The sequence below is a fragment of the Danio rerio genome, chromosome 13, assembly GCF_049306965.1.
Source record: "Danio rerio strain Tuebingen ecotype United States chromosome 13, GRCz12tu, whole genome shotgun sequence".
In the NCBI taxonomy this organism is placed as follows: Eukaryota; Metazoa; Chordata; class Actinopteri; order Cypriniformes; family Danionidae; genus Danio; species Danio rerio.
The window spans coordinates 13014934-13028757 of NC_133188.1; the positions used below are offsets into that span (position 1 = coordinate 13014934).

At 36.6% G+C, this 13824-nt stretch overlaps 1 protein-coding gene across 3 annotated transcripts in view; it reads left to right on the top strand.

Moving 5' to 3' along the window:
- Positions 1-13824, top strand: part of metap1 (methionyl aminopeptidase 1) — a 22536-nt gene continuing 8712 nt past the window's right edge. The window contains exons 1-5 of one of the 3 annotated variants that reach the window (XM_073919543.1): positions 41-183; positions 4053-4104; positions 4228-4337; positions 7860-11139; positions 11484-11507. In XM_073919543.1, the coding sequence (XP_073775644.1) occupies positions 11097-11139; positions 11484-11507 (67 nt within the window). In that variant the 5' untranslated portion in view covers positions 41-183; positions 4053-4104; positions 4228-4337; positions 7860-11096. 3 annotated transcript variants of the gene reach the window in all.

The following is a 13824-nucleotide window of genomic DNA, read 5'->3' on the forward strand; positions in this document are numbered from 1 at the left end:
CTCTGATCTCAGATGACTGCAGCAGCAGACAGCAGCGGCTCTCTCTCTCTGACCGACAGCAGCAGAAGCATGGCGGCGGTGGAGACACGGGAGTGCGAGACGGAAGGCTGCCACAGCGAAGCCAAGCTCCAGTGTCCCACCTGCATCAAACTTGGCATTCAAGGCTCATACTTTTGCTCTCAGGTGAAGCTCTGACACCCTTTGCTTTAAAATAAATAAAGCGACGCTCTCGGGTTTTGTAGCGCATGTCACGCTGCCGGCCTACGAGCTCAGCATTAGCTTGTTAGCTGTTCTTACACCACAAACAGACGCATTAAACTTTACTTTGAGCGTTGACGTTTGTATTAAAGTTTTACACTTGACGAGAGGTTTGCCATAGATGTTTAACTTTAAACGCGGAGTGAGAATCTAAGCACGCGACCTGTGTCCCTGCTCCGCGTGCTTTAAATGAGTTCGGCTGAGCGTGGCCCGATGGCTACTCATTCAGTCAATGCACAAACCTCCTCACAGTTACTCAATTTCTAATCGCGAATGTTTTATGATAACCACATACATAAATCTGTGCAAGGGAGTGTTACTTAGAACTTGACCCTGCCTCTGTTCATTCTCCTGTGATTTTTCTGGTCACTCCTAGCCTAGAGGCTGCGTTTAAATTCATTGTGAGCTCCCTAGGTAGACAGCATTGTGAGCATCGTGTTTGTTTTTATTGTTTGTTTTAGCTACATGGATCGATTTGGTAGATTATTGGCTTGTACACTTCTAGTCAAGGCTGCGTTTTAACTTCTAGCGAGCTGCCTATCTAGACAGCATAGTGCGCATCATCTGTGTTTTGTTCTGAGCCACATGGGAATAACGGTAAAATTGCTGTCAAAATGGGCAGCTCGTTTTTTTTTTTTTTTTTTTTTTTTTTTATTGAGACAAATGCTAGGAGTTTCCAGCAGAGGCCAGCTATTGGGCAGTATGAGTTTTGGGGCGTGTGCTCAAAAGGCTGTCTTGGTCGACATCTGATGACATGTCGAGACACCTCCTTAGACTGTAGCACCTGTTGCAGGGCAGATCTGCTGTCTTGCTCATGGAGTTGAGAGGCTGATTTGAGGTCAGGGCGTGATGAAATTTCACAGATTGCATCTCATTCACTTTTGTCTTTATTAGATGCAGCACTGTAGCTCGCCCTAATCTTGTGCCAACCCTCTATGGTTTTCTGTCCTATGTGGAACACTTGTTGTTTTTGTGTGTACACTGAAATCAAGAAGGGTTCATTGTTGTTTGAACTCACTTTTGCTTCAGGATATGCACATTAAAAAATATAGTCATACGGGTTAGGGTTAGGGTTAGGGTTTTAGAATGATATTATGACAAAATGATGACAAAGTTTTAAGTTTTGGGGGCTTTCACACGAGCACTTTTGGTCCGCACTCGGGTTCGTTTGACGTCAGTGTTTGGGACGTTAAGCTAGTGTGAACGTTGTCTTCTGAACTCAAATGCGCACCCACAAACCATATTGACTACATGAAAGAGGTGGTGTGGGGTACGGTTTCTTGTGAACACTGGTATGGTTCACTTATGATGTGAATGCAATCCCACCAAATAATGAAAGTGAACCACCAACTGGACTACAAACTTTACTTTTTATAATGTTCAGTCGTGTGTGAATGTCTGTATCACCTACCTTGGAGACAAGTGGGACTGACTCAGTGCAAATATGTTAATAATGTCTGCATGTCTTCACCAAAAACAACTTTTGCAGACATTGCATGATGTTCTGAACGTTTTTATTGTTTTTTTTTTGTTTTGTTTTTTTGCAGAAGATAGGTGCAAGTGGCTCTCTGTATTTTGGTTTTGGTAACCAAATCGATAGATTCAGTAAAAGCAGAATGACCGTGATATGCAGATATGTTTTTTTTTTTACAATAGTCACAAGTAAACAATATGTTTGGCAGTACACAAAGTAACATTACAATTGACCCTTCGCTAAGCCACACCCAAAAACTGCCATCCACCAATCTTGGCTAAGCAACTGTAGCAACGCGCAGGGGCTCTGTCAAGCTTTCAAGCGAGTGCATATGGATTGTGCAAATCCGGTATCCTTAAAGTTTCTATGGAATGGTGGAATTTTTTTCCCTTTTCAAAACCAAAAACCCATAAAAGAAATGCCAGCGTGGATCAAGCTCTGTGAGGGGCGATAAAGGAGTGGGGTTAAGTTGAACTATTAGAAGTTATAAGTTGTTAGCAATAACTCGCACAGCTCTTACCCTAAACAGATCTAAACTGTTTCCTACAAAACACAAAGCAGGTTATGTTTCACAGCTGTCTTTTTTTTTTTTTTTTGCTCAATATTTTGAGCACTGCTTCGTTAAAACCTTCGTCATAGTAACTTACTCATACTAATAGTGAATGGGTCATAATGACATGAGTTATTGATTTGGAAAATACGAATCTGCAAATCTGTTGCTAATTTTACTGAACTTCATATTTTCATGTATTTCAAGCTATGAATATTTTAAATTACTAATTAACAGAACAAAACCGAGATACAATCACAAACTGAGCACTTGCGATCAATGTACTTTACCAGCAGCTGTTTTTCAGTAATTTATAACGAGCACACAAACATACTGACAGTAGTAGGTAAATTGCTGTACAATGTTATGCGTCAATGAGGCTACTATTTGACACAAATCCATCAGTTTCCCCTTTCTGGCTGTTCTTTCTATGAATAAAGTATGTAAAAGCACTGTCATGCGTGTTTCCTCGTTGGTTAGTAACACTGTATTTTATTGCATAACAATTAATCTGTCAGGCTTTTTGGCTAAAAATAGAGAAATAACGGTTTAACTTGTTGTTATTGTTAGATTATTTTTAAATGCCACCTCTCCTGAGCATGAGCTAAGCTGTTAATGGTTAGCATATGAGTCGGCTCGGCTAAGCAAGCTTTAATTTTGATTGAATTATTCTCTATTCGGTTGCCTATTGTGTCGTGAATATACCCTAAAAATTGCAGTAAAGTTACTGTGTGTGGCCACACATCGAATCATTGATACAGACGCCACACAAGTCAAGTCACAAAACTGAGGCTAGTACCAGCTGACAGGTGGAATAGCTGAAGCCTTTGCGAAATCTATCAAAATACAGCACTGAAATTAACAGGCATAAATGTCTTTGAGCCAAAAAATCTATCTGAAGAATATCTGTAAAAACGCAATCAGAGCCAATATTATGTAGAAGTAGTGCATTTATACATACGCATTTATAAGCTATTTAAAAGCAGAAAAAAATTGAAAAAGAGGAAAGCCCCAGAGTGATACCGGTATTAGCAGTGTTGTATTATGTCGATTAACCGGTGGGGAAATTTCCTCATCGTCACAACCCTACACAACGTGGCTTCTCTCTGAACACTGTAACAGGTAAAAGAAAGTTTTACTTCTTTTAATTGAGATAACTTTCTTCAAAGTTATCTCATGCATATTAATAAAGTTGCATCACATTCACAGTAGAGTGTGTTGATTGGTTTGAACCAAGTCTTTCTTATGAATTAAAGCTGAAAACTCAATGACATCATTTTGTACATTTGGTACAGACATCCAATCTCCACGCTGAAATTTGCACAATGATCTCATTGCCTCAACGTTGCTTCATACATTCTTTTCAAATCGGACGAACGAATTTGCGCAAAACAACGCAAAAACAACCAGTTTTTACTTTTTAGTGAAATATGTGTCCCAATAGTGTTTTTAGCAACATACATGGCTGTCAACATCTCAAAAAACGTGTTTTGGTGTTTAGTGACCCTTTAATGGTTGCCTGTTGTAACATAATTTCCCATTGTGTTCAGTTATGCTGATCATTATAATGTTTGTACTATTTTAAATGAATCCACTTTTGGTTTATTAGACATTATTTTTATTATTTTTTTCAAAAGAATAATTTCAGACCACAGAATTTCTCAAAAACAGCAGTGTAATTTTGTACGCTAACATATTGATGCCTCAAGCTAATTTCAGGGACTTTTTTTTTTTTTTAAGACATTTGAGTAACACCTTGTGTGTTTTCAGGAATGTTTCAAAGGCAGCTGGGCCACCCACAAACTGCTTCACAAAAAAGCAAGTATGTGTGCTTTATTTGCTCACAGTATTGAATGGTGTTCAGTTTTACATTTGCATTTTGTGTGTACTATACAGGTCATGTCTTGCATAATAACATAATTAATGTCTGCCATCTTGTCTGCAGAGGAAGACAAAACAAATGATGAGGAAAAGAACTGTGTGGAGAAAGAAGTCAACACAGACCCATGGCCCGGGTACAGATACACCGGTAAACTGCGACCTTACTATCCACTGGTAAGGACACTGCACACCAGAGATGGATATGAGCACCGACAGTGTTAATAGATCATTAACGTGTAATAATATTAGAAATGGACTGATTGACCGACAACAAACTGGAACAGACGCTGGGGGTTTATGTTCCAAAGTCTGAAGCGTGAGTTAACGTCTTCTTAAAGTGCCCCTTTTATGCATTATAAAAGGTCATTTTTTATTTTTGGGCATCTCCAATAGCAGGCTGATATGCATGCAAACACACAAAAAAAACACATTCATTGTCTTACAATAAAACATGCATTATTATTTACGTAATTATCCCATATGATTTGTTCAGTGATTCATTTTGCTCAGAAATGTGTTTAAATCAGTAAAAGAAGCAGCATGTGTTGCGTTTTCCATTCAGTTTTATATGTGAATATCCCCATAAAGATTTTAACGGAACACACAATTAAATACATAATTTGCAAGCAATAAAGAATAAGACAACCATTTTAATCCCAATTAACTGGTTGGGATTTGGAGGAAGAAGAAACTAGGCCATATGAACAAATTCCCTGCCAATAATAGTTTTTGGTGCTGATAATAACAAATGGCCTTTATCCTGCGTTGCAGAGTAGGTTATTGTATTTACCATCAGAAAAATGACAGAAACAGATATAGCACAAGGTTGGCCTGGCTATACTGTGGTAGTGTTGGGAAAATAACCATTTATTCCTTACAACCGCATCTTGAGCCATCTCACAGTGGTCTGTGTGGCCACTTATAATCAGTCATGATCAATCCCATCCCCCACACTCTGCTAGTGTTTAAAGGGCGGGTTTCAAGTTTTTTCTTTTTTCCAACGTAGGGCTAAACAATATATCGGTTGAGCTTCGATATCGCAATGTGTGTATCTGCAATAATTACATTGCAGGATTAAATTATTTAGTAAAGATAACCATTTTCTGTACCAATCAAATAACCAATCAATTTCTGTACTTGAATACTGTTTGACTCCCCAGAAAACCATAAAGCGCTGTTTGTGTATTTATTTTTACTTGTAATTTATTATATTTTATGCACATGCTTTGCTTAGGAAAAACATTTGACCATCTCAGTCTATCTAAATGAATGATGTTTATCCAAATAGAGCTATTCAATCATCTGGTGAAATTTTATTCATATCGCAAAATATATCACAGCAAAACAATATCACAATGTCAGATTTTTGCAATATTGTGCAGCCCTCATATATGGTAATGTTTTCTATTAACATCAATGCAAAACTGCTAAAGATTTGAATCCATGACGATTGAGAATAAATACTTTTAAGCACGGTGCACTTTCAGATTTAAATCTCAGCTGGATTTTTTTTTATTTTTTAGAGCTGTCTTACTGCAAGGACGATAATTTCCAAAATCTCTTTATAGGGAGAAACTATATGTACATTATTTTATCTATGACTTGAAGTAGTAATATTGGGCTACCTGAAAATCTCACTCGTGCTATTTCACGCTATTTGTTATGTGTGAAATATTGCAAGAAAGTCCTAAATATTATTGTGTTTGAATTTTAGGTATTTTTGGGTGAAATCTACTGTTCTTTTAAAAGTGTAGATGTTTTTTTTATTCTTAGATATTGTTTACATGAGCAACCAAGGAAGTAAAATAGGTGCCACCTACTGGAAGAGAATGAATTGGCATTTTTATCCAGTATGTCCACCATTTTTAATTTGCACAGGCATGTTTTATGTAGCGTAATTTCACTTAGGCTATGTTTTCAGTTCATATTTTGAAATTCATTTATTCATTAATTTTCTTTTTGGCTTAGTCCCTTTATTAATCCGGGGTCGCCACAGCGGAACAAACCGCCAACTTATCCAGCATATGTTTTACGCAGCGGATGCCCTTCCAGCAGCAACCCATTTCTAGGAAGCATCCGTACACACTCATTCACACTCATACACTACGAACAATTTAGTCTAATTTAGTCTTTAGACTGTGGGGGAGACCCAGGTGAATGCGGGGAGAACATGCAAACTCCACACAGAGACACCAACTGACCCAGCTAAGGCTCGAACCAGCGACCTACTACCAGACTACCTACTGCGCCACTGTGTCATACATTTAGAAATAATACATTCTATTTTAAGCTGCCCAAGATCTTGTATGTTGCATTAGGGCTGTGCAATTAATCGAAAATTCAATTTCGATTTTGGCTTCAAACGATTCCGAAAAAGCATTAATCGAGATAAACGATTATTGCATCATATACGCCCCATTTCCAGCTGAACACGTGTTGCTCTTAAAAGCGCAAAAGAGCCCGTGCTTGTGTGTAAGTGCAGCCAGAAGCATGCTGCCGGTCAGCATTCGGTCTCATTCGCACACTGAGACGAGCAGAGGAGCGCAGACATCTAAAGTCATCTTAACGTGAGCGATTTAATGGTCAAATAGGTGTCAAAACGCGGTGTTTAGTGATTATTCATATTAACCCTCATTTGTGTAATAAACAAACGAGTTGAAGATCAAAAGACACATAAAAGAGAAACCATCAAAGAGACAGAGCACTATTCTTGCTGCCGCCTGTTTTTATCATTGTTAAACAAAATGAGAAAATCCCTCTCTGCTCTTGACTGAAGGACTTTTGTAGCTAAAGTGTTTTTCTTACAGTGAAGATGCTTAAAGCACAGTTTGTTTCATATTTTTATTCTATTGTATTTATTTCTCTTTCCTTTGCAGGGTGGAAAATAACTTTATATGTACAGTTGAAGTCAGAATTATTAGCCCTCCTGAATATTAGCAACCCTTTTCCTCCCCAATTTCTGTTTAATGGAAATAAGTTTTTTTTTTTTACTTATTTCTGAACAATAGTTTTGATATCTCATTTTCTAATTACTGATTTCTTTTATCTTTGCTATGATGACTACATAATATTTACTAGATATTTTTCAAAATACAAGCATTTAGATTAAAGTGACATTCAAAGGCTTCACTAGAGTAATTAGGCAAGTCATTGTATAACAGTAGTTTCTTCTGCAGACAATCAAAAATATATTGCTTAAGGGGGCTAATAATATTGACCTTAAAATGGGTTTCAAAACATTTAAACCTGCTTTTATTCTAGCTAAAATAAAACAAATATGCCTCAAAGAAAAAATATTATAGGAAATACTTTAAAATTCCTTGCTCTGTTAAACATAATTTGGGAAATATTTATTTTTACAAAAAATTCTCTGGAGCGATTAATAATTTTCACTTAAACTGATAATCGTTTTAAATATTCGTGATTACAATTATGACCAAAATAATCGTGATTATGATTTTTCCCAAAATCGAGCAGCCCTATGTTGCATCTTTGCGTGGATCATGATTAAAGTGCAGTTGTTGCCTCTAATTTAAAATCATTCAATGAAGGAATGCTAATAAAAAGGATCCGAAGGAGGTATCTGAATCTGCAATTTGTTTATTAAAAATCTGAAATAATCATTACTTAAGAAGAAAATCAATTTGTCTAGTCAAACATTTGTTTGTTGCAATTATTTTTCTTGTTTGTTTTCAGACTCCCATGAGGCTTGTTCCAAGTAACATCCAGAGACCAGACTATGCAGATCATCCTTTGGGTAAGATTGCACAAAGCTTTACGCATAAGTAGGAGCTCATTCTGTAAATTATGCACGCCACTGCTCCAATTGACCTCTCTCACCTGGACTAACTTTCTTGGCTCATGACTTTTATCCGAGTCATTGCACTTTCGTAACAGACTGCCCTGTCTGTTGGGTGCGCCTTTGTAAAATTTTATCTTTTGACCTTTGCATCAGTTCACCCACAAGCTTTTAAACTAATGGTCGCAATCTCATCAGCTAAAGTGGCCTTTGGTTTTGAGTGTTTGTTGCAAAAGTGCACATCAGCTGACCAGATTAAACCACAGTTCAATGTACATGCACATCAAGATGTACAAGATTACTGTTTGCAGAAAACTCAAGTTATTTGAGTGTATGAATTCTTTATCATTTTGAGTGTAAGGAGGGCGTTAATTGTATATTTGGTATTAGGAACAGAGACAGTGAGCCCAAATGCAAATTAAACCTTTTAAAAATGTTCATCACTAGCCTGCTAGTTTATCTCATTTTTTGTGAACTATACAAAATATTAAGCGCTTTGAAAAGTAATGTTGGACCCTATAAAATCAGATTTATTTAAAATTTTAAACTCTTAATAATCTGGACTAGAGATGCAGCAAATTTTTGGCTGAAAATTATTGTTTGATAATCACACTTAATTGTGTGAAGTGCTGTGATGCACGACCCATTCATTTCAATGGCATCGAAAAGTTTACAGTATTGCAGCACTGGTGATTAACTTGTCCTCGCACTCTGGTCAAAGTTCAAAATATCTCTATATTCCGCTCTGAGGTTGCGTTAGACTTTCTCATTGTACGTCATTTTGAGGGAGAGGGTAGTAAAATTTCCGTTATAACTTATTATTAATCATTATTTAATTTGCAGACTTTCTGATCGCTTTTTTCATTCATATTTTAATAATGAACTTGCACGATGGGCATATAGGCTAAATTATTCATTTATTTATTTGACAAATGAACAAAAACTCTTGTCTGCCTTAACTCAAATCTTCCTCCTGCATCAACCTGAGCTGGGTGCTTGCCTGTGCTGACTGAGGGGGCTTCCCTCTAAGTCCGGTATTGCTCACAACGCACTCCAACGCACCCCAGATAGCAAAATACACTCGGGCCAGTTCCGGCTAAATTTTCGCCTGCCGGAGACTCTGGCTGCCGTACTCAATGCCTGTGGACTCACTGCCCGATTCCAGCCCGAGTCAATCGGGACAGATGGGGCGGCCGTAAGCAAGCTGACGCTGCCGCATCCAAGCCAGATTCAGTCCGCGAGTAATGTGCGCTGCGGCACAGAGCTAGCAGGACTCAGTCTTCATATACCTTCATATAAAACCTTTTGGTATTACATTGTTACTTGATACATCGTATTACAACCATTTGAGTTGATATAACAGCAAACGCAGGCTTTAATGTAAACACAAAGTGTAGGCACTGCGTTTAACCTTTGAATAAAATGCAAACACCATACATATCCTATAACAAAAATAATCAAACAAAGGACAAAATAAATAATAATAAACGTTTATTGATTGCAAGAAACAAATAATACTAAAAATGATTAAATTATTTTGTAGTGCACAAGAACATCAATATAAAAAACAATAAACCTGACTGGGCTTGTTGGTTTGGTTCCACACGACAGCTCTCATCGAGTTAACATCAGAGCTTGTTGGTCCGATACAGCATGTTGAATTGGCAACAGACCATCACTGAAGAGAGCGCTCTGACCGGATGTTCAACAACAAATCAGAGCGCAAGTGTGATGTAATGTAGCAAGTAAAAAATTCAAGCCTAGAAGGACCACAAAGATGCCGGATGTAATTTTAGATTATCAGACATATTTGCACAAGTGAATCTCTCTGGTGAGTGACAATTACTGTGATAATGATACTAAGTTCTGCTTTGTTTACGTCTTGTTTGTGCTCGTCGGAAGTTCGGTTTTCCTTTGGGTAATGAGAAAGAGACTACTGCCCCCTGCAGAGCAGAAAGACACTCTTCTTGCACAGGCTCAGAACGTGGTTCTCGCTTCAGTTGGCTTTCATCCATTTGGTGTGTTCATTCGCAGCTTTTTGATCCAGACATGATCCAACGCGAGGGTTTTATCAGTGCTAATTGTTTAGCTTCAGCTTGATGTGACCCGGCACTCAAGAATTACTTTAATTATTATTTTGTATGTATTTATAAGCAGTTTCCTTTTCGGTCCAGAATATTAATTTCACTGCATTTCTAATCATGACTGCATTTTATTTAATATTTATTTTTTGTAATCAAACATTTCTGTCTAGTTGGTTTAAATCATAAAACGTATTCATCAATTTAGCAGCAGTTTAAGTGTTTGACAAACATTTTGTGATCCTTCTGAAATGAGTGTCTTTTTTCAAAAATGTCATCCCTGTTGAAATTAAAACATGAACTTTTTTTTTTTTTAAATTAGGAACTGATGTTTATTTTTATTGTTATTATTTTAACAACTTCTAGAAATACATTCTGCTGTATAGTTGTCATTTATTTCTGTCACTATTTCTTCAAGTCTGTCAAGGTTTCTTCAAACTGAACTTTTATATTGACTGGTTGTGAAGATTGACTGGGTTCTGTCTTTATATTATTATTTTTTCCCCCTAAATTAAATACAACGCCCAAAATGACTGTCAGAGCAGCTATAGGGATGAAGTTCATATCTTTACAATGAGAAGACAACTGCTTGAGCATGTGTGTAGTGAATTAAAACTGTACTACACAGAACATGCACACTTAACACCTAAATTAGATTTAACATTCACACAACTAGTCTATGTCTGAAATTGATTAGGTCAATAGAGCTAGCTGACTAATTAAAAAAAACAAAAAAAAATCCAAAACGTTTTAACATTCCTTATTATACAGCTAATTACATTTTTATTCTGTGATTCAGTCTGCAATTTCATCTTAGTAAAAATGACAGGCCATAGAACTGCTATTATTTAATTAAACATCCCATGCTTCTATTTCATTGATTCCTAATATGATGAAATTTTGTTGGCTGAATCCTTTTAAGAGCCAATGAAATTGTTGAATGATCCTCCAAATGATGCATGATGCTCATCAATACAAATGAACTGAGAACACACACGCATACACACACAATTTCATAGAAACATCTCTCATGAATTAGTGTTTTGTGAATAAATGCTCATTTGTTCTTCATTAGCGGATGCTGCCGAGTCTTCCCGTAAGTAACCATTATGTTGGTGATTAGCTGGTTATTAGGCTCTTGTAGTTACTGCCTCTCTTTCCTCTGTTATTAGCTCGTCCTAGAGTCTCCGGCCCCTGGCTTTCAAACAGCACAATAGTGATGTATTGAAAAAGCCTAAATGTCTTCAAAAGCATCCAATGGTTAGGCTAGGAATGTGTGGGGATTTTTAATGCGAGTGTGTGTGTGTGATGGTCCTGAAGTCACCTTATACACGTTACCATTGACCTCAGTGTGTGTATGTATGTGTATGTACGTGTGTGTGTGTGTCGGGGGTGGGCTGCTGCAGTGTCTGTCTGAAGCTCTTCTCTCGCTCTCTGCAGCTGCAGAGGTTGGGTTGTTGGCAGGTATGAAGCCCCGCCGCTCCCCATGTGTGTCCAGCCAGTGCTGTCTTTTGTTTTAACAGTTTTACAGGGAGCGGTTCGCTCCACAGAGGGAGTGTGGGTGTAGTTTTGTGAGCGAGAGTGTGTCTGTGTAGTAGCATGGCCCTGTTTGTTTCTGCATGGCTCATATCGTTATTCAGCAGGGACTAGAGATGGGCGATATGACCAAACCAAGACTTATGTCTAGGGCTCAACACTAAGGATTTTTATTTATTTATTTTTTACTGCCTGCTGGGCTGTCAGTGGGTCAAATCTTTATGCTGTTGGTGGCTTAAATTTTACTCATCAAAAAAAAAAAAAAGTAGTTTTTTTTTTTTGTACGCCTTGTTTTTAACTCATGTAGAATTTAGGGCTGCAACTAACGATTATTTTAATAATCAATTAATCTGTCGATTTTTTTTTTTTTTTTTTTTCGATTAATTGGATAAAAAAAAAAAACAAGAAAAGCCTTAATTTCCAACCCTTTATTCAAAAAAGCTCATGTCTGAGCTGTTAATAATAATAATAACTGTTTTCAATTAAAATATCTAAATGGTTTTTAAATGAAGATACATACATGAAATAGCATAAGAAATCACTTAACCTCAAAATTAAGTGATTGTTTGCTTAAAGCAAAATTATTTGCCAGTGCGGTAAGAAAAATTATCTTAATGAGATATAATCTCAAACAGCATCACTTTGTTTTCTCATGCCATTTTTCTTGTCTGGTCTCGATGTAAGATTTTTTAGATATTTGAACTGGAAACGACTGACTTGAATAGGATTTCTGTACATATGATTTGTCCCAGCTGTTTACATTCACATAAGACAAAGATGACTTTAAATTTTAAAGGTGCTCCCTCCAGTTGTTTTTGACAATACTTTGTATATATCGTCCATTTAAAAAGTTAAAGCAAAGTCTGGAACCAGAATACAATATAAAAATAAAATTCAGATTCTGTTATGAATTTGGATTAGCTATTTTCAACCCAGGGAACCTGTGATGATAGTAGAAAGCAGGGTCAAAAATACCTTATTTTTAAAAAAAAAAAAAAAATTCCATTTAATCATTATTGTCTTTAATTTAAATATTTAAATTGAAATAATTACTTTAATCCATCATAACACTGTTAACCAAAGCTATAGTATTAAAACGATATTGACAAACTTTACATTTTATATAAATTATACATTTTAAAAAGCTGAAAGTCATTTCAAGTTGTTATCACATTATTTTTGAGTAGTGCACGGTTTAGTTATAATGGTTGGTAAAGTTGATCTTGTTGTTTTCAGAGATTAGTGATGCTAATTTGACCACTTTTATTTAAATATGAATTAAGCTTAAACATTTTAATTTGGTGAAACAAGCTAATATTATCTTGAACCTACCTTTACTGATAGTGTGTTTTTAAATTGCATTGGAGTAAAACTATGAACTTTAGTGACTAGCAGTGCCTTGATTAGGCCAGTGACAAGTCAGTCAACCATCTCAGGTCTTTTTATGCCAGCAATCCTTACTGTTGAACCCTGAGCATAGTTATTTTTACTGAGAATTCAACGAGAGTCTATCTCGCATTGCATTACTCTCCTTAATACTTATTTTGGACATATATTATGGTGTATGTTCACATTACTCCTAATGTATTTGCTTTTTTGTGAATAAAGCAATTGTTTCCATTGCATCTACCATGGTGCAGATGGTATAATAAAGGGATAGTTCACCTAAAAATGACCAGTTACTCACCATTTACTTACCCAAAAGTTGTTTCAAACCTTATATGATTTTTTTTTTCTGTTGAACACAAAATATTGATGAATATCGAAGAATGTTACTAACTGGGTAGCCATTGACATTTTATAGTATTTTAAAAATAGTATGGAGGTCAATCTACTATTTTCAGGCATGCTCAAAATATCTTCTTCTGTGTTCAACAGAAGAAAGAAACTGGTTTGTAAAAGGTGGCGGGTGAGTAAATGATGACAGAATGTTCTTTTTGGGTGAACTATCACTTTAATCTATAGTTATTAAAGTGCACAATGAGTAATACCGCCCAGCTCTAGCAGGAACTGTTCGTGATCACGCATTGCCGAACTGTCACGTCCTAGACCTCACTGGATCAGCGACCGTGTGTGTGTGTGCGTGTGTGTTCGTCTCTAAGAAGTGGTTGTGTTGTCTTCATTAGCTGACTGGAGACCGTGCTGTTGAGATTCTGTTGTGATGAAGGTCAGTAGGCAGAGTTAGTCAATATATTTGAGTGATAGTGAGATGCTTTTGTGGGTAGATGGGTATCGGTGTATTTTT